The sequence below is a fragment of the Myxine glutinosa genome, chromosome 14 (assembly GCF_964187855.1).
Source record: "Myxine glutinosa chromosome 14, kmMyxGlut1.1, whole genome shotgun sequence".
In the NCBI taxonomy this organism is placed as follows: Eukaryota; Metazoa; Chordata; class Myxini; order Myxiniformes; family Myxinidae; genus Myxine; species Myxine glutinosa.
Genome location: NC_136274.1, coordinates 74,045,157 through 74,071,177, shown reverse-complemented (window position 1 = coordinate 74,071,177; position 26,021 = coordinate 74,045,157). Strand labels below are relative to the sequence as shown.

At 43.6% G+C, this 26,021-nt stretch overlaps 1 protein-coding gene across 2 annotated transcripts in view; it reads right to left on the bottom strand.

Moving 5' to 3' along the window:
• Positions 1–26,021, bottom strand: part of LOC137439908 (sarcoplasmic/endoplasmic reticulum calcium ATPase 2) — a 119,085-nt gene that overhangs the window by 78,363 nt on the left and 14,701 nt on the right. For both annotated transcript variants that reach the window (XM_068136134.2, XM_068136133.2), the window contains exons 2-3: positions 25,995–26,012; positions 14,652–14,734 (exon numbers count right to left, since the gene is read on the bottom strand). In XM_068136134.2, the coding sequence (XP_067992235.1) occupies positions 14,652–14,734; positions 25,995–26,012 (101 nt within the window). The remainder of the gene's footprint in view (positions 1–14,651; positions 14,735–25,994; positions 26,013–26,021) is intronic.

Genomic DNA, 26,021 nt, shown 5'->3' with positions numbered 1-26,021 from the left:
CTCGTTTCCTCATCCGTGCTCCACTAAGGTGTTCACCAAGGGTAGTCACGCGACAGTGTATATATATTTCCCTGGACGTGGTGAAACCTGCAGGACTTTCACCACTAGAATGAACACATGGTGTAAACCATGTATTATATATCCCAGTTGTTATGTGATTTCATACCATCAGTGGTGAACCACCATTAAGGTATCCCATCCAGTTATGCTGTACCTTAATGGGAGCGATAAGTACCATCTGCCACACGGCACATTATCTCTGGTATCCACTCATTATATGGAATCGCCTGGATACAGCAGGGAGCAACCAATCAAAATATAATTTCAGTTCTCCAGCTTTCAATTAGCGCACGTAATGATGTCACTGCCATGTACGTATGCTCTGCCTGTCAAGCTCTCAGGAGAACACATATGGGCGAAACGAGGTCGGTAACTGAGTTTTTCATACACTTATAACAGTATCTGAACTAAGATCAAAAATTATGCTCTGTCGGATGGTTCTCCTGAGAGCTTGACAGGCAGAGCGTACGTACATGGCGGTGACATCATTATGTGCGCTCATTGAAAGCTGGAGAACTGAAATTATTATATATATATAAAGGGTCCGGCTGGGAGGTGTGACGATTTTCAGAAAACTCGTACACAGTTATTTTTAGTCGAATTTCTATTTTTATTTTTTTTAAAGACTACATATATAATGCCATTTAATACACTGTAACAAAGACATTTTAAAAATGTAATTCATGTTTGAATTGGGTATAACAATGCAAGTGGGGGGTCTAGCGCATGCGTGATGGCTGTTGGTTACTCGTTGTTAGGTGCCATTTCAGTAGCCATGGAGCTGTGGACGATTGAACATCGCGTCTTTGTTGTTAAGACGTTTATTCAAACGGGTAGTTCGGTGGTGCTTACACAACGCAGATTTCGTACTCACTTCAATGTTGGTCGACGTGGCGCCGTTCCGTCTCGAAACACAATATTGAAGTGGGTAAAAAACTTCAGGACAACTGGATCTGTGAGGCCGGGAGCAGCTCGGGGAGGTGATCGAACTGTTCGGACCCTGGAAAACATCGAAAGGGTTCGACAAGCTGTGGAGGCCAGCCCTCGTCGGTCAGCGGTACGGCACGCTCGCGCTCTACGGATGTCAGACAGATCAGTTCGTCGCATTTTGCACTTGGACCTTCATTATCACACGTACAAAATCATGGTGGTTCGAGAACTGCAGCAGAATGATTTCGTACGGCGGTTTACGTTCGCAGAAAGAATGCTGGAACTGCTGAGGGATGACACTGTTCTCATCATGAGTGATGAGGCGCATTTTCACTTGTCGGGAAGTGTAAACAAGCAAAATTCCCGATATTGGTCAGCAACAAATCCGCGAGAACTCCATCAAAGACCCCTGCACTGCGATCGAGTCACTGTGTGGGCCGGAATAGTCCGATTGGGCATAATTGGGCCTTATTTTTTCAAGGAAGGCGGACGCACTGTGACGTCAACTCACAACGTTATGTTACGATGTTGCGCGAGTTCTTACTGCCTGAATTGAGACGACGTCGCATTGACCTCCCTACAGTTTGGTTTCAGCAAGATGGGGCTACTTGCCATACCTCAAGAGAATCAATGGCCTTATTAAGAGAACATTTTCCAGGGCACCTCATTTCAATCCGTGGGGATGTGGAGTGGCCCCCTCGATCGCCCGATCTTTCACCGTGACTATTTTTTATGGGGTTACCTGAAAGCTAAGGTTTACATTGAAAAACCACGCACTCTTGAGACCCTTTCAGATGCCATCACCAGAGAAATTCGAGCTATTCCACTTGCCATGGTTGAAAGGTCTATGGACAACTTTTCCGCGCGTCTGCAAGAATGCTTGGACAAGAACGGCCGCCATTTAGATGATGTCATTTTTCAAACATGAATTACATTTTTAAAATCTTTGTTACAGTGTATTACATGGCATTATATATGTAGTCTTTTTAAAAAATAAAAATTGAAATTCGACTAAAAATAACTGTGCGCGAGTTTTCTGAAAATCGTCACACCTCCCTGACGGACCCTGTGTGTGTGTGTGTGTGTGTGTGTGTGTGTGTGTGTGTGTGTGTGTGTGTGTGTGTGTGTGTGTGTGTGTGTGTGTGTGTGTGTGTGTGTGTATATATATATATATATATATATATATATATATATATATATATATATATATACATATATATATATATATAGTTATGTCTGGGGGATAAAGGAATATCTAGAGCCAGGTAGATCTGTATAGGTAACATGCTTAGACTGTCGTGATAGGGAATCTACCCTGTAATAAGTTCTGTGTTTTAGGCGGTTTGTCGGGATAAGAGTATACCTGTAAACATACAAGGATGTTCGGGTGATAAATAGTGTAGGGACTAAGATAAACCCCTGTGTGTCAGACCTGGAAATCATTCCTTTGTCCCTTATGGCAACGCACTCCTATAAACACTTACATAGGCCCTTTAGTGCACACATTAATTAGTTCCCCTCCCTTACCACGACTTTGGAAAACAGGCAGAAAGCCAGGCTGGGGCGCCGCCGATGGGGCCGCAGCCAGCCACACCACCGGCTGGCCAAGCAACCAGCCTCGTGGCAAGGCTGGGAGCCACGCCCAGGAGGACTGTTGATTGGGCAGAGGGGAAGGGCGAGCAATACCAGTGCGGGAGGCACTCGGCCAATGAGAGGGCGCCAGCTAAAGAGAAGATTGGAGAAGGGTGGACGACGGTGATAAAAGGGCACGCTGCACAACATTTTCGCTCTTGGCTCTGGGTTTTCATAGTGTGCAGTCGCATTTGCTCTCCTTTGGCCCTCTCTCCATTTTGGCCCGTTCTTCTTCGCTGGTCTCTTGACGCTGCACGACATATTTTGGTCTCTGCGCTTCTCTTCTTCGTGCTGACGGTTCGCTCTTGGTGTGGAGTGGTGCTTGGAGCGGTGCTCAGCCCTTCGCGGTGCTGTTGGTGCAGGAAGCGAGTGTTGGTGCTGAGCGGGCGGGACCTCGTGGTGTGCAGCGGAGCGAGTCGCATCGGCCACCAGGGCCTGGCGAAGCATGCTAGCGGACGAAGGGTTTCTTCGCGCCGGAGCTTGGAGCCGCGTGTGGGCAAGACGACGAACAGATAAGGCCGCACCACACATTCCCCGAACATAACGAACGTTTTATTTTCGTAATTCATTCCCCCGTCTCATATCCGAAAACTGTGTGGGGACGTCCCGGTTAGGACATTTATTACCGGCGCGTATTTTCCTGTCCCGCTATCCTTGTGAATAAACCCTTGTATTATTTTTCTGTTTGTGTCTGAACGCAGTTTCCATGTGGTTTATTTAACAGGTAAGACTGCAGGGATCTTGCGCCACCCCTCCATCCTGCGCAATTTTGTGTATCTTTCCGCCATCGAGTTTTCGCCTCGAGAGCTAAGGCCTTCGCAATCGGCTTCCGTGACCGTATGATTTTAATCAAAGGCGGCCACCCGACAATATATATATATATTGTTGCGGTTTTGAGTTTTTACAATAAAGGTTAATTTCCCCCTCATAGTTTAGTCACACTACAACACGTAGCCTCGCGATAGTTCAGTTATGTCTTAGTAAATGTAAGCATAGTCCTTTTCCTGTGTTAGTTTTGCGTTGAGTAGAATAATGAGCGTTACGTCCTTCCATTGCTTATGCCGCCTCGATACTGTGGCTTTGGCGTGAAATAACACGCGGCCGGCCTAACACGTCGATCAAGGCCGAAGGAAGGCGAATGGGAAGCTGACGGTAAGCGCGAGCCGCCAATCAGGGCTCGAAGGGAGTGGCTTAGCACTGTGTCAAAAGGCGTGGTTAGAACATTCGATGCGGACTAAGGGCATGGCAATAAAACCCTTTGCGCAAAGCCCCCACCACAGTTATGGGAGAGGCGCTTGACAAGTGAACAAGTTCTGAGGAGAGGTGCGCTTAAAGAAGCCAAATGAGTTTTGAAGGAAGAGGCGTTTGAACAAGTTAATTGCTCGGTTGAGCTTGAGGCGGATCCTTTCTATTGAGTTACGCGAGTGAAAGCGCGCCGCTGATTAATAGTGCTGCGAGGAACCACCGAGCCGTGCGAGAGACGCGTATATTTTCCCGCCTTCCTGCTCTGCCTTTGTTCGAGAGGCGCGCTGCAAGGATCCCTCCCGCCGCCTGCGTGCCTTCATCGAGGGACGTGCTGTGACCGGGGAGGGCCACGCCGGGCGAAGCTGTTCCTGGACGACCAAGCCGGCGCGTTCAGTGCCTGAACATTTCCTTTCTTCATTTCCCCCTGTGAGTGTGAACGGGCCCGTGTCTGGGCATTAGCCACGACTGTTTAAGTTCTGCCCTGTGTCCCTTCTGCTTCTACCAATTCTTGTGTAAATAATAATTATTAAACCTGTGTTCTTTCTTCTATTCAACCGTTCCTGTCATTTCCATCTATTGACTAAGCGTGGTACGAATAAAACCGCTCGAATCGGGTTCCAATACCAGATAACTGCACGGACCACGTGGTACGCCATCCGCTCGGACGTACTCAAATTACGCGTGGTTCGTGCGAGGCTTGATCCCCGCTTCCGTGGCGGCATAGGTACTTAGGTACGTGCGAGAATTGTCCCGGAACTCTACCCTGTGTCTGCCCGGGAGGGGCGATTCAAGTCTCTCGGTTGCGATGACCCAAAAAGAACAAGGGGCTTAATCTCCCCTTGGTAAGGGCAGGAGGGTCGCGCAGAAACCGTAACAATATATATTGTAAAGGATAGCACACTGAGCAGTAAAATAATTTAAATTCTTTATTAATAGCCTGATGTTTCGAGAGCAAACTAGTTCTCTTCCTCAGAGGCGTTAGGTGTGGTGAGGTGGTGAAACCGTTAAGTTCCATTGGGGGCAGATCAAGCCATGGGTTGGTCCAAATCCTTGCCAATCGCAGGGCTTCTCTGCATTCAATGATTCTGCCATTTTTGTTGGTGTTGTAGTTGATTGCGTAGTACTTTGTATGTGGGTTGTAAGTTGATGTGTCAGTTGATGGAGTTTTCATCAGAGTACCAGGCCTCGATAATCTCTCGCTCGGTTCACTCTCAAAGGTCCTTTGCCAAAGATCGTGGTCTGATTCCATGAGATTGTGTGTTGGTGTGTGTGTGTGTGTGTGTATATGTGTCGAAACCCGTAACAACCTGTCTTGTCGTCTTACAGCACGTTGGTGTTCAGTTAGTTCAGTAACGTTTGGATGTTTGGCCCGCATAATTGGCTTCACAATCTTCACATTGTATGTTGTAGATAACATTCTTTCTGTCAAATTTGTTCACGTGGTATTTTGGCTTTGACAGCTGTGCTCGTAAGGACGCTTGTGGTTTTTGTTGGTGATGTTGATGTTGTACTCACGTAGTATGCCACTTGTGGTTTCAGAAGCACGTTGTATGGATGGAAGTGCCACCGTGTGTGGAGGTGTGGTTGGATTGTTGTTGCTGTAGTTGGACTTCTGGCGACAAGATTTGATAAATGCATTTGGGTAGTGGTACAATATGAATCCTGAGATGCAAATATTTTGACATGTACGTACAGTATATGTCTATATATATCTATAATAATAAAAGGCAGTGTCCGTCCGTCCGTCTCCTCCATAACTCTAAAACCATATACAGACATCTTCTTCTTCTTCTGCAATTTCGCTTGCTTCATCTGCAATCTGGAATTCTTCTGCAATCTGGAATTTTGAAGATCGGTTCGGATTAAGAGTTTGTGGAGCTTATCACATTGTGGTTTTTAACCGTGTGTGGACATGAAATAAAGGGGTGGAGTGGGGTGGTTGGGGTAGAACCAGTTGCAACTGCTAAACCAGAAAGCATCTCAAAATGCAAAGCCTGTCCGCATCCGTTTGTATTCAGACATTTTCTTCTTCTGTATGCTAAATATAATGAAAATAGTTTTAAAAAAAATAATAATTGAAAATTGATGATTTTATGCAGCCTTGACCTTTGAGCTTTAGATCTAAACAAGACCGAAAGTCTAACAGCGGCGTAGCCGGGCTTTTAAAATATTATAAACCACAAACACACATGATTAGCTTTTTACAAACATAACAGTCGCTAATGCTGTTTATAACATTAAACAAAGAAATTTGGAGGAATCCCGACATCCGTGAGGTAAGTTTTACTTAGAGCTGAGGGAAGATCTACTGTAATCTAATAATTTACCCAAAAGGATTGGGTTATAACATGCCATCAAAAAACCGAGGCCAATTCCTTACTTCCGCAGTTGTTAGTACCGTACACCGCTTATCATCGATTTATGAACTGCTTCAATCCATTAGCTTTGTATTCATGACAATTTTGTTTGACAATTCACAATAACTTTGTAATTTGTCCGAAACGGCCCGAAGGTGAGACATGAAGCCTAAGGCCTATACGTACCGTTTTGTTGGAAGAGACGTAACGCCGATGCTTCTGATATTTGATGGTCATTTTAACAATCGGTTTGTTTGTGTTTCACACAGAATGAAAAACATAAAGGTAGAGCATAGTGCTTGTGATATATGACAGGTTCGACGATATGTTCGGCCTGAACAAAATTGGAATGAAAATGCCGGAGTGTGGCGAGTCAGCCGCCGTACCGCCGTAATGACGTCACATCACCCCTGTCATGTGACCAGATCCGCAGCTATGATTGGTATACGTTTGAGGGGACATACATACATACATACATACATACATACATACATACATATGGATGGACAAACACTGTTCTAGACTACCCTATGTGGTGTATTGTAATATTGCACAAGGTATGACGAATTGTATGTTTTCAGTTTATCAACAAGGTTTTTTCGCGACTGGACGAGTGCGTGAGCGGGATCGCAGATGAGTCTGAAGTTGGAGGCACTGCTGTACCAGGGGAGCTGAAGCAAGCGATTACCACACACTTGGATGAGCTGGGAAAGTCATTCGACGGCTACTTCCCCGACCAAGAGCAATACCCAGAATGGGTGCGGCAGCCGTTTACTTTCGACGTTGCAATGGCAGATGTCAACGACCAATACCTCGACGACATCATCGAACTTCAGCAGAGCCAGACTCAACAACAACTCTTCGGCACAACAACGCTCTCAACGTTTTGGTGCCGCCAAATGGAAGGGTATCCTCACATCGCTAAAATTGCCCTTGAGATCCTCACACCGTTCGTTACAACGTATCTCTGCGAGCATGCGTTTTCGAAACTGGTGGACAGAAGAACAGAAAACGCATTAAGATGTAATTCTTCTTAATTTTTTGGTCAAATTTGAGGGGTTCCACGAGTGTTCGGTGGGTTTCGTTAGGGTTCGGCGCCATTAAAAAGGTTAAGAACCACTGTTTTAGGGGGTAATCGATTTCAAGCTACATCTTCTCCGAGGGGTTTGGTGGAATCTGACAGGGGTTTCAATATTTGGTTAGGCCAATGTCATGTGTCTAGCCCCACGGACGGAGCTCGACGTTTCATTTTTATTTATTTTTTTCCATTTCATTTTTCACCGAATTTTCGGTATTGTGTAGCTAACTAACCTCATGTCATAACTGATTATACATTATTTTCTATCTCATTTCAAGGTCAGTAACCTTCGTATTGACATTTCCGGGCCTGGCCTGTCCGGGCCTGTTTCGGTTATAGTCCATCCTTTGTCATTGAATACCGCTCGCTCATGAACCATCGTCGTCTCCTGACTTGTATGAGTTTACCATTGGTTTTTAATACGAGTAAGGGATATTTAATCACGAATGCGAAAACATGGCATTGGCCAGGAATGGGATCCACCCGGAAGTGGTGTGGTCCGCCACAAGTTCCTGGTTATAAATATCCCACCAGTGTGGTCTTGATGTTGCATTCATTACAAACATGTTAAAATAAGTGAAATTTGCATCGTGTGTAATGCTTTAAAATACATGTGCGAATTTTCACCTAGATTTTCCGCAGGCTGAGGGAATTCCTGCTGAAACAGGTGACAATGAGCGATGATGTGAGACCCCGTAGTGGTTGTTGTTTTGTGTCTGCAGAATAAGGCACATCTACATGCGAGTCAGTGTCGCTCGGTTTCGGAAAGTTTCCAAATTCACTACGAAAAGACATCAGAAAATTTTAACGGCTTTTATGGTCGGCAAGCAGGTCGAAAGAGAGCCTGCTGATCAGGCCGAACGACCTAAGGTCAGAGGAGATGATGCAAACACTCCTCCAGAGATAACAGCGATGAACTGGATGAATAGAGTACTCCCAAAGACACGTAACTCGACAATGGTGCATGTAAAACTATTTATGTGCACCTGTTCCTGAATTTTGGGTGCACTTTTTTTTAAAATTCAACCCTCGTATAATCAAAATTATTACCCTCGCCAGAGGATAATAATCAATTTAAGTCCATTTGTTTGTCTGTTTGTTTGTCCGCACAGAATAAGTATGCCTTTCTCTGCAACCGTTGGTCCGATTGACAGGAAATTTTCACTATAGGTGCACCTCCTCCTGTAGAATTTCTTTAATGATAATTATGATGTCATAGGTCACGTGGTGCGGGCACTATCTTGGAAAAACCGAAAAACTTTGCACCTCTATATCTCCGAAAGCGCTTTTGTCATTAGCGAAAAAATTACAAAGCGAAAAGCGATTGCTGCAAAGCAAAAAAAATTAAAAACAAGTACACATACATTCAAAGTACACCGCCCCCATGCCAAATAATTAAATATGCTACAGCGCGGCATTGCCGGGGCACCTCTGGCGCCGGCAATACCGCGGTGCAGCTCATAGAGACTGCATTGGGAGGGAGAGGTGTACAATAATAGATTGATTAATTGTATCTATCTATAATTCCAGTAATCTCTGTGTGTTTGTTTGTACGTTTGTACGTTTGTACGTTTGTCTGTGACCGCTGTTTCTCGACAACTACCGGTCCGATATACTTGAAACTTGCCAGGTATATTGCTGGGGACCCGAGGATGTGCCTTTTCAAGGTTTGAAATTAATCGGACAAGTACTTACCGAGCTATGGCGATTTAGCCGTTCGCCGTTCGCTTTGGCGTTGCGAATGGACCAAACCATTCATGTAAATAGAGGGGGGGGGGGGGGTTCTGTGGTCGTTCGCTTTGGCTTTGCGAATGGACCAAACCATTCATGTAAATAGAGGGGGGGGTTCTGTGGTCGTTCGCTTTGGCTTTGCGAATGGACCAAACCATTCATGTAAATAGAGGGGGGGGTTCTGTGGTCGTTGCGAATGGACCAAACCATTCACATCGAATCATCGAATCACATCGAATGGACCAAACCGTTCGCTTTGGACCAAACCATTGCATGTAAATAGAGGGGGGAGTTCTGTGGTCGTTGCGAATGGACCAAACCATTCATGTAAATAGAGGGGGGGGGGGGGGGGGGGTTCTGTGGTCGTTACTGTCACGTGGTTTCAAAGTTTTTTTTTGTTGTTGTTTGCACGCATGTTTTTTTGCACCCACGTACGGGCACGCCCTAGGATGTTTACACACACACACCCCTACACAAATTTTTTTTTTTTTTTTTTTTTGGCAAGGAACGGGCACCCACGTACGGGCACGTCCTAGCTTATATATAGTACGGGCATGCCCTAGTAATTAAAATCAATACAAGATTATCATAAAATATTTTCTTAATCAATTGGCTAATAGCAATAACTAAACCACTAGTGCTTCATCCAAAGATGTATCTTTTAGAAATTTAATTTAAAAAGTCATTAATAAAAAAATTAAATAATTAATCAATAAATAATTAATCGATTACATGATTAATCAATAAAACAAAAATATCCTTCATAGCCACATCACTTGGTCACTGTCATGTCCAAATATTAGCTTCCTAGCTCAAAAGGTGCCTGAGATATTGCCCAGATGAGAAAGAAAATAAATAAATGATTAATAATGAAAATAAATAAATAATAATCATTAAAAAATTAAATAGTTAACAATTGGCTTATAGAATTCATAAACCACCACCATTTCATCCCAATCTGTAACTTTAAAAAAATTAATTAATTACGGCATTCATCAAATAATTAATCGATTAATTAATCAATCAATATACCAAAAATCCCCTTCACAGCCAAATCACTTGGTCATTGTCATGTCCAAATATCAGCTTCCGAGCTCAAAAGGTGCCTGAGATAATGCCCAGAAGAGAAAGGAAATATATAAGTGCTTAATTAATTGCTAATAATTAAATAACTAATATAATCAATTAATTGATTAATCAATAAATCAAAAATATATTTTACAGCCAAATCACTTGGTCATGGGCATGTCCAAATATCAGCTTCCTAACTCAAAAGGTGCTTGAGATAATGGCCAGAAGAGAAAGGAAATGTAGAAGTACTTAATTAATCGTTAATAATTAAATAACTCATCAATTAATTGATTAATCAAAAAAAAAAAATACCGTTTTTGGCAAAGTACTTGCTCACTATTGTGCCGAAAGTTCAGCTGCCTAGCTCAAAGGATGGCTGAGATATCGCCCAGACAAACAACAAACAAGAAAGAAAACAAGAAAGAAAACAAGAAAGAAAACAAACAAAAACAACCAGAGTGAAAACTGAGTACTCCCTTTCAGCGTGCGTCATTGCCGAGCCCCCTTCGTGCCCAGCAATGACGTTATGCAGTGCCTGGAGATGGCAAAGGAAAGGTGCTGTGTACAATATGGCTCATTCTAAAGAACTCTCCATGAGAAATAACATATGTTAATGATGATGTCATAGGTGCCTACATTATGACGTCATAATTCGACATATACAAAGCTTCATCCAATAAAGATGAAATTTATTGAACGTCATCAAGGGATAAATTGGTGGAGAAAAATAAATAATGATGACGTCATCGGTCACGTGGTTCGGCCACCATATTTGTTTTAACACAAAAGCCTTAAAAACCACTAAAACACGTCCTGGCAAGGGTCTGCAATCTCTGATTGCTCTTTTCTTGTTATAATTGAAATGCATTGCAAACACATAATTTAAAGGATTGCTGCAAATTACGTTTTCATAACAGCCTATAATCATTATTATTTTAATTGTAAACCACAACATAGTTCCTTTGCCTAAAGTAAGAACCTTAACCAGTAAGCAACTGACTAGTTTCCAGACCGCACAGATAATCTGCTGGGCACTGTTCTTTCTCATGGATTTGTTCCTTTCCGCCCAGAATGTCTCCCAAAGGTGGTCCACAACCACTGCCAGTTGTGGTCCACATTAGTAATTACCTGCATCAATATATCCACAAACTCAGTTGCATCCAGGCAGCCAGTCAACCAAACAATGCAATGGCACTAGTCATACTTTGCTTGCTGGAAGAATTAATGTATTATCACATACAAGTATAAAGCCCAACAAAATTGACGGGTTGGAGCAGTTTTTGATGGTACAGCCTCGAAAGCATGCCAAACTCTGAAGCCTGGGCCTAATGTCAGATGTGTTCATATCTTCTATTATTAGAGATCCTACAGACGTAAATGAACACTCAGTTTACTCTGTGCACGTTGCACAACACATGCAGCGAATTTCACTTCCCTGTGCCTTGTAGCGTTTTTTGGGGGTTTTTTAAACGCTTCTGTACACCACCCTTGAGGCTCGGTTTGCAAGCCACTGTCTACAATTCCAATATAAGAGATATACTTACTCTTATTTTGGGTCTTCCGTGTCCTCAGGGTTTTTTTGGTGCTCAGGTTATTTTGTGTTCTCTGGGTCATATGGGTCTTCGGGGTCTTTTGGGTCTTCGGTGTCTTTTCAGTATTCAAGGTATTTAAGGGTCTTTGGGGGTATTTTGGGTCTTTAAAGGTCTTCTGGGCATTTTTTTTAGGTCTTCGGTGTCTTTTCAGTCTTGAAGGTATTTTAGGGTCTTTGGTGTCTTTTGGGTTTTCAGGGTCTTTTGGGTCTTCTCAGTATTTTGGGCATTTGGGGTCTTTATGGGTCCTTGGGGAATTTTGGGTCTTCGTGGTCATTGGGGTCTTCTGGGTCCTCTAGGTCATTTGGTTCCTTGGGGTCATTTGGATCCTCAGGCTCTTCTGGGTCCGTGGGGTCTTTTAGGTCCTCTGTGTCATTTGGGTCTTCGGGGTCCTTGGGTTATTTTGGGTCCTCGGAGTCTTTTTGGTCTTTTAACCAGTGGACACATAGTCGTGTTCAAAGATTGGCCATTAAACCCCCTCCACTCAAATCCCTCCTAAAGCACTACTCAAAGCCTTTAAAACTTACCCTTGTGAAGGGGGACAGACATCATACAAATTCACAAACACATTGTGTTTGATATGGTAGATTCATAACTCATCACACATTACATTATGTGCCAGGTTAACAAATTATCCAACAATACATAAAATACACACACAGGTAAATTCTTCTCAAATTCTCACATCATTGAGGTTGTGTTAAATCAAGGTGCCAAGTTGCAAGCTTTGGGTTTCACAGTCAGACATTCAATTCAAAATGCACTTTACCAAAAAACGCAAATTGAGATACCACCACCACCATCAGAACGAAGGCACTTTGACAAAGCAAAGCAAGATCCTGCATTTTGCCCTCGTTTCTTTCAGCCCCTTCACCCCCAAGTCAATCTGGGGAATGCCAAATGCAATTTAAGGGCACCACAAGGGCAATGCGCTTTGGCAACAGGAAGTTTGAGCTCGATAAAACGCAGCAGGCATTAATCGATGCATCTGCAGCCACACCGTTAATGGAATGAGCTCAATGCAGTAAGAAAGGAGCAGTCTGCTACGACGAAGAATACAATCGTTAATGCACGGTGGATAAGAAACCTTTGTGAAAAAGAAAATTATATCAAAGATACAGAAATCAGAGGGAAAATGCAACAATTTAATCTTTTTCAGAGGCTCAATTTAATCAGAGGCTCATCAACCAAGAGGTCAAATAAAGGAGACAGTAAAATAGTTGGCCAAATAGAGTTCGTCGCCATGGTGTCTCTTACACACACAATGTTCCACCGAAAAAAAGAGAAAGATAAAATAACATGGTTCACAAATATATGGCTCAAAGCAGGCAATGGTGAGTGGTCAACACATCAGGTAATCCAATCCTGCTGCGCTCTGGCAGCACAATGATATCAAGTACGCAGAAAGCGAACACCCAGGCCTACAATGGGATCCTGCGAGCACAGTGACTGCCTCGTTCTCAAAAACCAACATCACAAACTCTTGGGAGCAAGCCCCTCAAACTGATGTACCAAAAACCTGTTAGGGTTGGTGCTGCGCAAGCTGTTTATTAGCAAAGGGTTATGCTGGGTGGTTTGACATTGCCTTTTCAGACCTCAAAATAGTTCCTTTGCCAAAAACCTACCACCAGCCATAGCTAAAACCCAAAAGGCTCAAGAATAGTCCCCTGCGCTCCCCCATTCTCCTCCTCTTCCCCAATTTCAATATGTAGCCATACTCCACAAGGCACAGCTATGAGCACAAACCATTCACATCAGACAGCCCAGTGCCAAAAGGCAAGATGGGGAAAAAAAATGAAGACGGAATCCAACTGTAAAAAGATGGTCCCAGTGCAAACATGCAATGCAAACAAACAGAAAGGCAATAGTACAAGGATCTCTTCGGTTAAAAATAATGACAACAAGGCAATATAAAACTAACTAGCCAGTGACATTGATTGGACTAGGCTTAGCTAACTATTTCAACACAAGGGCAAACTGCTATAGCCTACTTGAAGGTCAGTGCCCAAAAAAGGAAAGGAACTCGGGCACTGTCCCACCACAGCCTCTGTGGAGCACAATGATCGCAGTGCAACCAATGCAGGCTTTCATAGTGAGGATACCCCGTGTCTGTCAAACACACAGACAAAATTTCTACCCCAGTTTAATTTGTATCCCCAGGCCGATATTTCAAACCCCAGTCGATGCCGTTGACAGGCTGTTGGGTTGCCGAGGATGCCTGTGCCATGCCAAAGTTGGAAACAAATTGTGCATGGTGTCCAATGCATCAGCAAAGGCACCTTTGATAACCTCTCATTTCTCCCCGCACATTCTGCGCTTCAACTTTCCTTCCACTCCCGGGAATGTCTGCACTCAATCTACAATGTCTCGTTCTATGCATCCACTGTTGCACCTGCTCCGATTGCCCGACAAACTTAGCCGCACTTTTAATCCCAAACCAACCACATTGTTCCACCTTCCTAGCCTACGTAAAATGACAGAAAAAAAGAAGCTACAGACAACACAGACCTTGTGCTCCATCAAACTGTGGTTCTCAAAACACACACCAAAAAAGCCAAACACACACACACACACACACACACACACACACACACACACACACACACACACACACACACACACACACACACACACACACACACACACACACACACACACACACACACACACCTCATTGTTATTTATAGGTGCAAATGCAGATATGCTCTTTATTCAAATAGACGATTTAAAAGTCGTGTAATAGCATCTGTTGATTTGCTTGACGTATTGATCATTTCTACATTATCACTGTTTGTTTGAATTCTTAATTTTTTTTATCTGCCAAACAGGTGAATCAAACACTTAGGGGTCATTGGAGACCTTAAGAACTTGTGAAAAGGCAACTCTGTGGCAAATTAAACAATTATTGAACCAACAAAGCCAGATGTAATGCAGTCAAAAAATCAAACGATCACTCACAAATGATATACATGCAGCCAGAAGCAAGATCCGCACGAGAAGATCTTCAAACTGCTCAATGACTAGTTCCCAAAGGGACTTGCCTGTAGAAGAGGGCGACAGGTAGAAATACTGGCAACTCGTTTCCAACATTCACAATAAAATACACAAGAGCTGTGATGCACTGAAAATAAATGAAATGGGGGGAGGGGGCACGATGCAAATATAAGTGCCGGTCATAGAGCTACTCGTGAGACTTACCCACAACTTTCACTATACATTGGTAAAATGAACCGAGATTTCATAAGCTCCATCATAGGTGAGACAATGAGGTGGTATGAAATAAATAAATAAATAAATAATTTTTTTACCTTCCTCCTCGGTGTTCTTGAGTTATTGTAACTGTTTAAAGTTTAAACTATTGTAGAATTGCGCCAATATTTAATCACATGTACTTTAGCTCACCTGAAAGTTATGCTAAAAAACTCACCTGCCTCTGACTTAACATTTTTCAATTATTGCTGAAATATCGTGTACTCAAACCAGAAACATTCGGCGGAAAGAAAAGAAACATTTCATCAAATCTTCCTAAACTAAACGAATAAAATAAACAGTACATTCATTGAGGTATGCTAACCACTGTGGGAAGCAGGGAGAAAGATGAGATTTCGGGTGTTAACCCTTCATCAGGTTATCACCCAAAATGTCAGCCTCTCCTTGCTCTCCATGACAGTTAGCAGACCTCGATCAACGTGAACTGTCGATTTCATCCATTGCTCCACCTGTTCACTTTCACCAGCAAGACTAGTTACACCTCAAAGTCTAGCGGTGTGCGAAGCGAAATCTCAGCTTCGTTCAACTAATCGTGCATACAGTGCATTCAGAAAGTATTCAGACCCCTTCACTTTTTTCACATTTTGTTATGTTGCAGCCTTGTGCTGAAATCGTTTAAATTCATTTTTTCCCTCATCAATCTACACTCAATACCCCATAACGACGAAGAGAAAACAGGATTTTAGAAAGTTTTGCAAATTTATTAAAAAGAAAAAACTGAAATATCACATTTACATAAGTATTCAGACCCTTTGCTATGACACTTCAAATTTAGCTCAGGTGCCTCCCATTTCTCTTGATCTTCTGAGATGTTTCTACACCTTGATTGGAGTCCACCTGTGGTAAATTCAATTGATTGGACATGATTTGGAAAGGCACACACCTGTCCATATGAGGTCTCACAGCTGACAATGCATATCAGAGCAAAAACCAAGCCATGAGGTCGAAGGAACTACCTGCAGAGCTCAGAGACAGGATTGTGTCAAGGCACAGATCTGGGGAAGCCTACAAAAAAAAATTCTGCTGCATTGAAGGTTCCCAAGAGCACAGTGGCCTCCATAATTCTTAAATGGAAGAAATTTGGAACAACCAGGACTCTTCCTAGACCTGGCCACCCGGCCAAACTGAGCAATCGGGGGAGAAGGGCCTTGGTGAGAGAGGTGACCAAGAACCCGATGGTCACTGGCTGAGCTCCAGAGATCCTGTGTGGAGATGGGAGAAACTTCCAGAAGGACAACCATCACTGCAACCCTCCACCGATCTGGGCTTTATGGCAGAGTGGCCAGTGGCATTGTCAGCATTGTCAGCTGTGAGACCTTATATAGACAGGTGTGTGCCTTTCCAAATCATGTCCAATCAATTGAATTTACCACAGGTGGACTCCAATCAAGGTGTAGAAACATCTCAAAGATGATCAAGAGAAATGGGGGGCACCTGAGCTAAATTTAAAGTGTCATAGGAAAGGGTATGAATACTTATGTGAATGTGATATTTCCGTTTATTATTTTTAATAAATTTGCAAAACTTTCTAAAATCCTGTTTTCTCTTTGTCATTATGGGGTATTGAGTGTAGATTGATGAGGGAAAAAATGAATTTAAACGATTTCAGCACAAGGCTGCAACATAACAAAATGTGAAAAAAGTGAAGGGGTCTGAATACTTTTTGAATGCACTGTATGGACAACCAATTAACATAGTGAGACGTTTCCAACGAGAAAGGGCTGATTGATGTAATCGGCTTGATTCTACTTGTCCCTCACAGCCATGCATCCAATAAGGCATTCATTAGTGTATTTTCCCTAATTCACTCAACAAGCCATGCTGCGCAGCAGATTTAGCAATTATGATTTGCAATCTGATCTCCACCAAGACCGTCACAAGATCGTTCGGAAACGAAAAAGCCCACATGTATGATGGTCCGGGGGTTTTAAATTGCACGCCACAGCTCACAAATATTCGGTGCAGATTAGCTAGTGCCCAAATAAAATAAATAAATAAATAAACAAACGACTGACAGCAAGCAGGACACCTCGCAGCAGCCCTCTAATCACTCCCCCCCGAACATGCACGGAGTGTGTGGGTGCTAACGTCACATTATTTTACAAAAGCCAAAGAACAGATTGGGTTTTCCTACTCTTGTTGTCTGAGACAATTACAAAACAAGACTGAGCATTTAACAATGCATGCCTTGCCGAGGTATATAAACTACAGAAGATCTGAGAGCGAACTGCCTATGTTGAAGTAGGTTTGTGTGCGGACTCACAAACCGATACAAAGACCGATTGCACAAGCCTCACCTCTCCCTTCAAGGATGGATAAGGTGAACAATTGGAAAGCGGTTCATTAATGAATTCATTTCACGAGTGAAAAATGGAAAGTGGGAAGGAAAAGAAGAGGGTGGGGGAGCATAGGGGGTGAGGGTAGCAAATAAAGTAATAAAAAATAATCTATTTATAAAAAGAGCTTCTCCATCACAAAAGGGTTTCTGCTGCCAGAGAATCATAAAAATGCTACTATTGGAAAGCTAAAAATTGATAAACGGTAATATCCTAGCTTACATCGCTCCTTTTTATGTCATTTCGCAAATACGTCGTCGTGTTATTAATACCACTTCTCGACATTCGTCATCTCAACTAACACTTGCATCATTTTAAAAGACACAACTTTTATTCTCGAGCGTTTTCAGAACCGACAAGACCGATAAATGCGCCAGAATACATCGCTAAAGTACCAAATCAGGAGATCGCAAAATCGCCGGAAGAGCTATTGTACTTTGCGCCAAATAAATAAATGTACTGCACTGTAGATTGGCTAAGAGCCATTGTAAAAGTGTTACATTAGAAGTTAAATTAGATGTTATTCATCGAATGGATACTGGTGAATGTGCCCTTGCCAGGATTGCCAGATTATTAAGCTTTCCTCCGATCGATAAATATGCCCATGCCCATTGAAGGAGGAAGAATAAGACATACCGCCACCTTCGACCGCCTCTGGAAGACGTTTATTTATGTTTAAATATAATGCCTTTGTTTTATACAGTATTTGTACTTGAATATGAATGTCATCATCCTAAAATACGCCATTTGGTGTCTGTCTGTCTGTCTGATGAACTTTTGACCCCAATACATTCTGTCGTTACTTATCCAATCTCAACCAAACTTGACAGGATGATGAAGGGTTACACAATAAAAGTTGTAGCGCATTAATTTGCCCCCCTCCCCAAGGGGGTTTTCTCCCCCGAGCGGGTTTTCTCCACCATTGCCGTCAATGGGTTGCATGTGGACTGTGGAGGTGTATATCCATATTAAGTTAGCTTTATCGTGGAGTTTTTCCAAGGCCGCTTCGAATAACAAAACTAACGATAATAGCATAATATTAATGTTATTACAAAACAATATTAACACCATTAATATCCCACCTCCTCAAGGTGTTTTTCCTCCTTGAACAAACGTCGAGTCAACGTTTATAAATAGCATATCATGGCGTTTCTGTGGGAGCAACGGCCCAACAGCCTCCACCATAAGTAAAAATATTATAAACCACAAACACGCATGATTAGCTTTTTAAACAGTCACTAATGCTGTTTATAACACTAAACAAAGAAATTTGGTGGAATCCTGAAATCCGTGAGGTAGGTTTTACTTACAGAACTGAGCGAAGCTCAACTGTACTCAATATACCTCACAAGGATTGGGTAAATAACATGACCCTTCCTGGCGCTAACATTACGATTTTCGTGGCGGCCTTTTGAAACTTGCTCCTGCTGTTTAACACGAAACTGAAAGGGAGGAAGCCTGGGGTTGTGTTCATTTACCAAGCAGCTAGATGGCGCTTGCCAAGCAAGCCGTTCCTTAAGGGTTTTGAATGGAGTGCTTGCTCGAATGCTTAAACCACTTGGCGATCTCTCTACAAGAAACTTGGCTAATGAACACAACCAATGTTCTTGAGACCCAACCATAGATCGACTGTAATCTATGTACCCCAAAGAGGAATGACTTCCTACCCCTTCCGTAGTGTGTGGGTGTACCGTCGTGCACGGTCTGATGCTTTCAATGACCCGATCAAACAAGTTATAATATCATGCACGTTCAGATCCTTTCAATGACCTGATCTAACATGTTATAATGTCATGTATAGTCTGATACTTCCAATGACCTGATCTAACAAGTTATATTGTCAAGCATGTTCTGATCCAATTCCTCTGCCGCTCTATCTCAACCTCTCTCTGTTATTTTCACCCTCTCTTTTGCTCAAGGTCATCTGCCAGCATCTTGGAAATCAGCAAGCATTACCGCTTCAGACAAAAAGGTGCAAAAACAGATCCTTGCAACTACAGACCAATCAGCCTGCTCCCAATTATCAGCAAAGTCATGGAATCCATCAGTGCTTCGGATATCAAATCCTTCCTCTTCTCCAATGGCTTGATCTCCGATCATCAATTTGGATTCAGACCAGGTCATTCTACTCTGGACATGTTGCATCTGCTGTCTCAACAATGGATGGAGGTCCTCAATGCCAAACAGGAAATCAGAGCTGTCTCCCTTGACATATCACGTGCCTTCGATACAGTCTGGCACCCAGCTCTGCTCACCAAACTCTCCTCCTATGGTATTCATGGAAATCTCCACGCATGGCTTGCGGACTTCCTCTCTGGTCGTAGTCAACGTGTGGCCCTGAATGGATTTCTCTCATCTCCCCATCCTGTTCTGGCTGGAGTTACGCAAGGTAGTGTTCTGGGCCCGGTGCTATTTCTGGTCTTCATCAATGATCTCTCTGACTCTTGAAAATCCTCTCTATCTCTTTGCTGATGACTCTACTCTCTGCTACTCCATTCCTGATCCCTCAGATCGGCAGTCTGCAGCCTCCTCACTCTCTGAAGACCTGGACAAAATCACAGAATGGTCAAACAAGTGGAACATGTCTTTCAATCCGGACAAATCTCACACTCTTACTATGTCTCTCCGAAAAGACCGACTGGAAAACCCTCCCATCTACTTTCTCAACAATCCTCTCCAATAAGTTCTGTCGCTCAAGCTTTTGGGTCTCACTATCTGCCATGATCTTTCCTGGGAAAACCACATTTCCAAGCTGACCTCCAAAGCCAGTCGCCGACTGAGCATCCTCCGTTGTGTGAAGTCCTTCCTTGGCACACCTGAGCTCCTCACCACATACAAGGCTTTCATCCGCAGCTCAATGGAATACTGTTCCCCCTCTGGGCTGGTGCTCCTGACTCACACCTAGCTCGGCTTCACGCTGTTGAAACCAAAGCTTTCAGAATCATTGGAATCTCCTGCGATGAAGCTAACTCTGAGGGCCTTTCACTCACTCACCGCAGGCAGGTTGGTGGTCTTTCTGTCTTCTAACGACTCCTCTCCGGCCTTGCTCCCCCAGCTCTCTCTGTGCTCTGTCCCCTAAATATTCCTACAGGTTGCACAAGCTCTGCCAGCAACCCTCTTATGGTTAAACTGCCAAAATCTAGGCTCTCTGCTCACCTTCACTCTTTCATTCCCCTTTTCTCCCGCCTCTGGAACAAGCTCCCCCACTCCCTTCAATCCCACTCCTCCCTCCAGGTCTTTAAAACAGCTGTTCACCACCATCTCTTATCTTCCCCCATCCAAAAACCTTGATCTTTTCTACCCCCGCTAATTCACCACAGATACACTTTTTTGAAATTCCAACTTCTTTCCTGGAAGTCCTTGCAGTGTCCATATGTTTTATACCTCTCCCACCTCCCCCCCCCCCCCCCCCCCAAGCCCTCTCCCTCCCACAGTTCTCTCGATGTCCCTGCTCTCAAATGTTGTGTTTGTCCCCCTCTCTCCCCATCTTGTCTACCGCTCCTCTTATTTTGTGTTTTATGTGCGGTTCGACTTTTTGTGTGATTAATGTTCGCTCTTTCACGAGCCTCGATCTTGGGAAAAAAAAGAAAGAAAAAAAAGACCTAATCTAACATAAATAATAGTAATAATAATTGGCAATAATAATAAGGATAATACCATGGGTCCCCCTGCCGCTTCCTTAGTGAGCAGGTGTACTAGTTAATAAAAAAGGGTATTATAGGTAAACAGCAAAGTATAATACCTGTAGTGGTGACCTGAGGTATGCATGCATTCCTCCCCCCCCCCCCCCCTCCCTTATTATATTATCATTATGAATTAAATTGCTTTGATTTTCATCATTTCGATATTCGTTGCACTTTTCAGGAATGCATCCCCAATGTAAATTGGGGTCTTTCAGTACTTGGAAAAAAATTCATTGGTTTAATCGCAAACTTGCCCGTTTTAAAAGCTTCTTTCCGAGTCTGACAAAGAAGCGCTAATGGTTTGAGTTTTGTCACGGTTCGAACAGAAACATTTATTTTTATACACAGCAAGAACCCCTTAGGACACGCAAGGAACACACCAAATTGTGTCGTAATATTTATCAAAGCAAAAGAAAAATATACAAAAGTACAAAGAAGGAGCACACAATCATCATCAACAACCACCACCACCAGTCACGACAACAACTACGTTATAACAGATCATTTTTCATGCCTTTTACTTAATTTTAACTTAATACTTAATGTCACTAAAATGACATTCATAGATAGACAATAGACATGCAATACGTTTGTGAAGTACAACATGCTGTCTCTTATTGATGAAACCCATCAGTGAAGTGACATTTTAATGCATATTATATTAGCCATATTAGATAAACAGATAAAATATACCATTGTGCAAAGCTCTCCATGGTGCAAATCTCTCCACGGCATCAACGTTTGAGTGTTTTCCCATTCGTTTCTTTGTCAAATTTCCGCTGGGTATTTTGTTGTGTATGTGTTATTGTGTGTTTCTATTTGGTTTTGGTTTTGTAGTTGTTGCAAATTTGTGTGTCATTAGTCGTTTCTTTGTTCGCTCCTCGTGCGCCTCGTGCGGCCTCCTCGTCTCGACTTGTGCCCCGCCCCCTATATCTCGTTTTTCTTTCACCTCTGCTCCTGCTTTCTCAAATCCACATTCTCACTTAAGAGACTTTTCCCAGATTGTTTTTCATGGTTTTGTTTAAATATTATTTAAATATGTTTAAACCGCAGCCGTGATGCCGACGCCGCCCTCCCCCCCCCACAACCCCAGAATTTCCATGTGTTAAACGTTTCCCGGTGTGTACCCTGGATAAGAATAGGTACGCCGTATCCCTGCGTGTCGTAAGAGGCGACTAAGAGGGTTGGCGTCAGGAAGGGCATCCGGCCATAAAAACATTGCCTCAAAAAGAGAACCATGACAATTACAACTACATGTGGGCAGGGTACAGCCCGAAGTGGAGATCGGTTTCTGAGGTTTGGGACATGGAATGTAGGGACAATGACAGGGAGATCAGGAGAAGTGGTGGAAGTATTGGTCAGAAGAAGAGTGGACATATGTTGTGTGCAAGAGACGAGATGGAAGGGAAGTTGTGTGAGAATGGTGAAGGGTAGGCAGGGGACAGAAATACAAGTTTGTGTGGCAAGGGTGCCTGGAGGGCGTGAATGGTGTTGGTGTCCTGTCTTCTGAGGAGTTTGTAGACAGTGTGGTGAGTGTGACTAGAGTGAGTGATAGGTTGATGATGGTGAAAATGATGATTGGAAAGCTCTTGGTGAACGTCATCTCGGGATATGCTCCGCAGGTTGGTCGAAGCGATGAAGAGAAGGACAAGTTCTGGTGTGCGATAGAGAAGCTGATGGAAAACGTGAAAGATGAGGAAGTTGTTGTGGTAGGAGTAGACCTAAATGGACATGTGGGAAGGAGTATGGATGGTTTTGACGGAGTTCATGGGGGTTACGGATATGGTGTGAGAAATGGAGAAGGTGAAAGGATTTTGGAGTTTGCTGATGGAGCTGATTTGTTGATTTGTAATACTCAGTTCCAGAAAGAGGATAATAAGCTTGTTACATACACGTCAGGTGGGTCGACGACAACCGTTGACTACCTGATGGTGCGTAGGCGAGATAGGGGGCTCCTCCGGGACACAAAGGTGATCTCGGGGGAGGAGGCTGTTTCACAGCACCACTTCGTTGTCTGCGACGTAAGGGTGAAAGGTGCGAGGAGAGCTCGGCGGGTGAAGTACCAACCGAGAATGAAGGTGTGGAGGTTGAAAGAGGTGACAGTAAGGGAGGCATTAAAAGAGAGGCTGAGTAGGGTCGAGGATGATGTGGTTGAGCTTGAAAGTGGTTGGATGTCAATGAAAGCTAGTCTGTTGGGAGCCGTTGGTGAGGTATGTGGATGGACAAAAGGACCACCGAGGCACTCGGAAACATGGTGGTGGGATGATGAAGTTGGAAAGAGGATTGACGAGAAGAGGAAGAAGTTCAAGGAGTGGCAGAAGGCGAAGGGTACGGGAGCAGAAACAGCAGAGCATGAAAGTTATAAGGCAGCCAGGAAGGCTGCAAAGAAAGAGGTAGCAAAGGCGCAGGAGGCATGTAGGAAAATGTTCGGAGAACGCTTGGATTCGGAAGAGGGTCAGAAAGCAGTATTCAGGATTGCAAAGCAGACAGCGAAAGAGAGGTGTGATGTGATGGGGGTGAGTTGCTTGAAGGATGAAGTGGGACAAATCGTTGTCGACCCAGATGGAATTAAAAATTAAAGGAAGATGGAAAAGATATATGGAAATGCTGTTTAATACAGAGAATGAATGGGATGGCAACATAGAGAGTAACCCAGTTTTAGGACCGGCAGAGAAGATAACTGAGAAGGAAGTTGAGGAAGCGATAAAAGCAATGAAGGGTAGAAAAGCGGGAGGGCCGACGGGAGTTGTGGGAGATATGTTGAAGGCAGCAGGAAGTTGGGGTGTGAAGAGAATGACAGAGATCTGTAATCTGGTGGTGAAAGAAGGCCGCATTCCAGTGGATTGGGAACTGAGTACCCTCGTCCCTCTATACAAGGGGAAAGGTGACCCTCTGGAGTGTGGCTCGTACCGAGCGATAAAGTTATTGGAGCACGGAATGAAGGTATTGGAAAGGGTGTTGGAGAGGAGGATAAGGAAGAAAGTGAAGATCGACGAAATGCAGTTTGGATTCATGCCAGGAAGAGGAACGACAGACGCGCTTTTCATTGTGAGGCAGTTGCAGGAGAAGTACATGGAGAAGAGGAAGAAGTTGTTTCTTGGGTTTGTTGATCTGGAGAAAGCATTCGATCGGGTTCCACGCAAAGTATTGACATGGGCATTGAGGAAGTTAGGAGTGGAGGAATGGTTGATCAGAGTAGTGATGGCAATGTACAAAAGAGCGCGCACAGCTGTAAGGACGAAGGACGGGAACAGTGGTGAGTTGGAGGTGAAGGTGGGAGTGCATCAGGGGTCGGTACTAAGTCCACTACTATTTGTAGCTGTGATGGAGGGTTTACCGTGGGAGTTGTTGTATGCAGATGATCTGGTGTTGATTGCGGAAAGTATGGATGGACTGAAGAAAAAGATGAACACGTGGAAGGAATGTATGGAGACAAAAGGTCTGAAGGTGAATATCGGAAAGACGAAGGTGATGGCAAGTGGTAAAGCATGTGGTGAGGTGGAAAGAACTGGGAAGTGGCCCTGTGCTGTGTGTAGAAAGGGTGTCGGAGTGAACTCCATTCAATGTACAATGTGCGCTGAGTGGGTTCATCAAAAATGTAGTGGTCTGAGAGGGTCATTAACCAGTGTGGCAGCTACATTCAAATGTAAGGTGTGCACAGAGGGAGCTGCAGATGGAGGAAATGTTGAGTTGGATCTTGGAGATGGCATGAAGCTGGAAGGTGTGAAAACATTTTGCTACCTCGGAGACATGCTGAATGGAGAAGGTGGATCAGACTCGGCAACGATTGCTCGAGTGAGATGTGCATTTAAGAAGTTTCGGGAATTGAGTGGCGTGCTGATGATGAGGGGAGTGTCGTTGAAGCTGAAGGGAAAGGTGTATGCTGCATATGTGAGAAGTGTTATGATTTATGGGAACGAGACATGGGTGATGAACGTAGAGCAGCAACGAAGGTTGGAAAGGGTGGAAATGCGAATGGTTCGACGGATGTGCAGAGTATCGTTGAGAGAGAGGAAGACAAATGATGAATTGCGAAGGATGATGGGAATAGAGCCTGTGATTGATGCTGTGAAGAGGAACAGGTTGAGATGGTTTGGTCATGTGTTGAGGAAGGATGAAAGTGACTGGTTGAGAAGAGTGATGGAAATGAATGTAGAAGGAAGTGGAGGACGGGGAAGACCGAGAAAGACTTGGCTAAAGATGGTGGAAGAAGAAATGCAGGCAAGGGGGTTAACAAGGAGAGATGCAGAAAATAGGGCAAAATGGAGAAGATTGTCATGGGGACCGCAAGGCTAACCCCCGCTCTAGCAGGGAAAATGGCCTTTAAAATGCATATTGTATGGTGCAAAGCCCAGGCATCTATGAGCCTTAGTTTTGAGATATTGCCCACTCCCGATATTATGACGGCACTGGTGGCCATAATGTTCTTCGGATCAGCTGACGGCACTGGTGGCCATAATGTTCTTCGGATCAGCTGACGGCACTGGTGGCCATAATGTTCTTCGGATCAGCTACATCTTATAAAATTATATTTCCCATCAGAAGTTGATCACGTTCAAAGTTTCACAATAATCGGTTAAGCAGTATCAAAGAAGAATAATTTAAAATGTTTTCTTTCGATCCAAAATGGCTGCCAGACCATAGAACCGACAACGTCATCCAAGTAATCATATGGTCTTGTAACATATAGTATAGTTTCAATTTCCTCCATTTAAAAGTTTTTGATATATGCTATTAACAAAAGATCATACGGAAGATTAAGAAGAATAAGAAGAACCATCTTAAAAAGGAACCAGCCAGGATGGCTCAGTCCCCTAATAACAATAATAATGGAAGCAAGGATGCCTGCAGGACAAAGTCCTCTAAAGCAGAATTGTATCATGACACAAGGCACAACTAGAGGAATCCTACATGGAATTGCCAGTGTACTATACAGTAACCAAGAGAATGAATTTTAAAAATAAAAATAATAACATGCTTTATATTTTATGAAATATTTGGCAAAGACCCACCTTCTTCTGTTGGCAGTTCTGAAATCC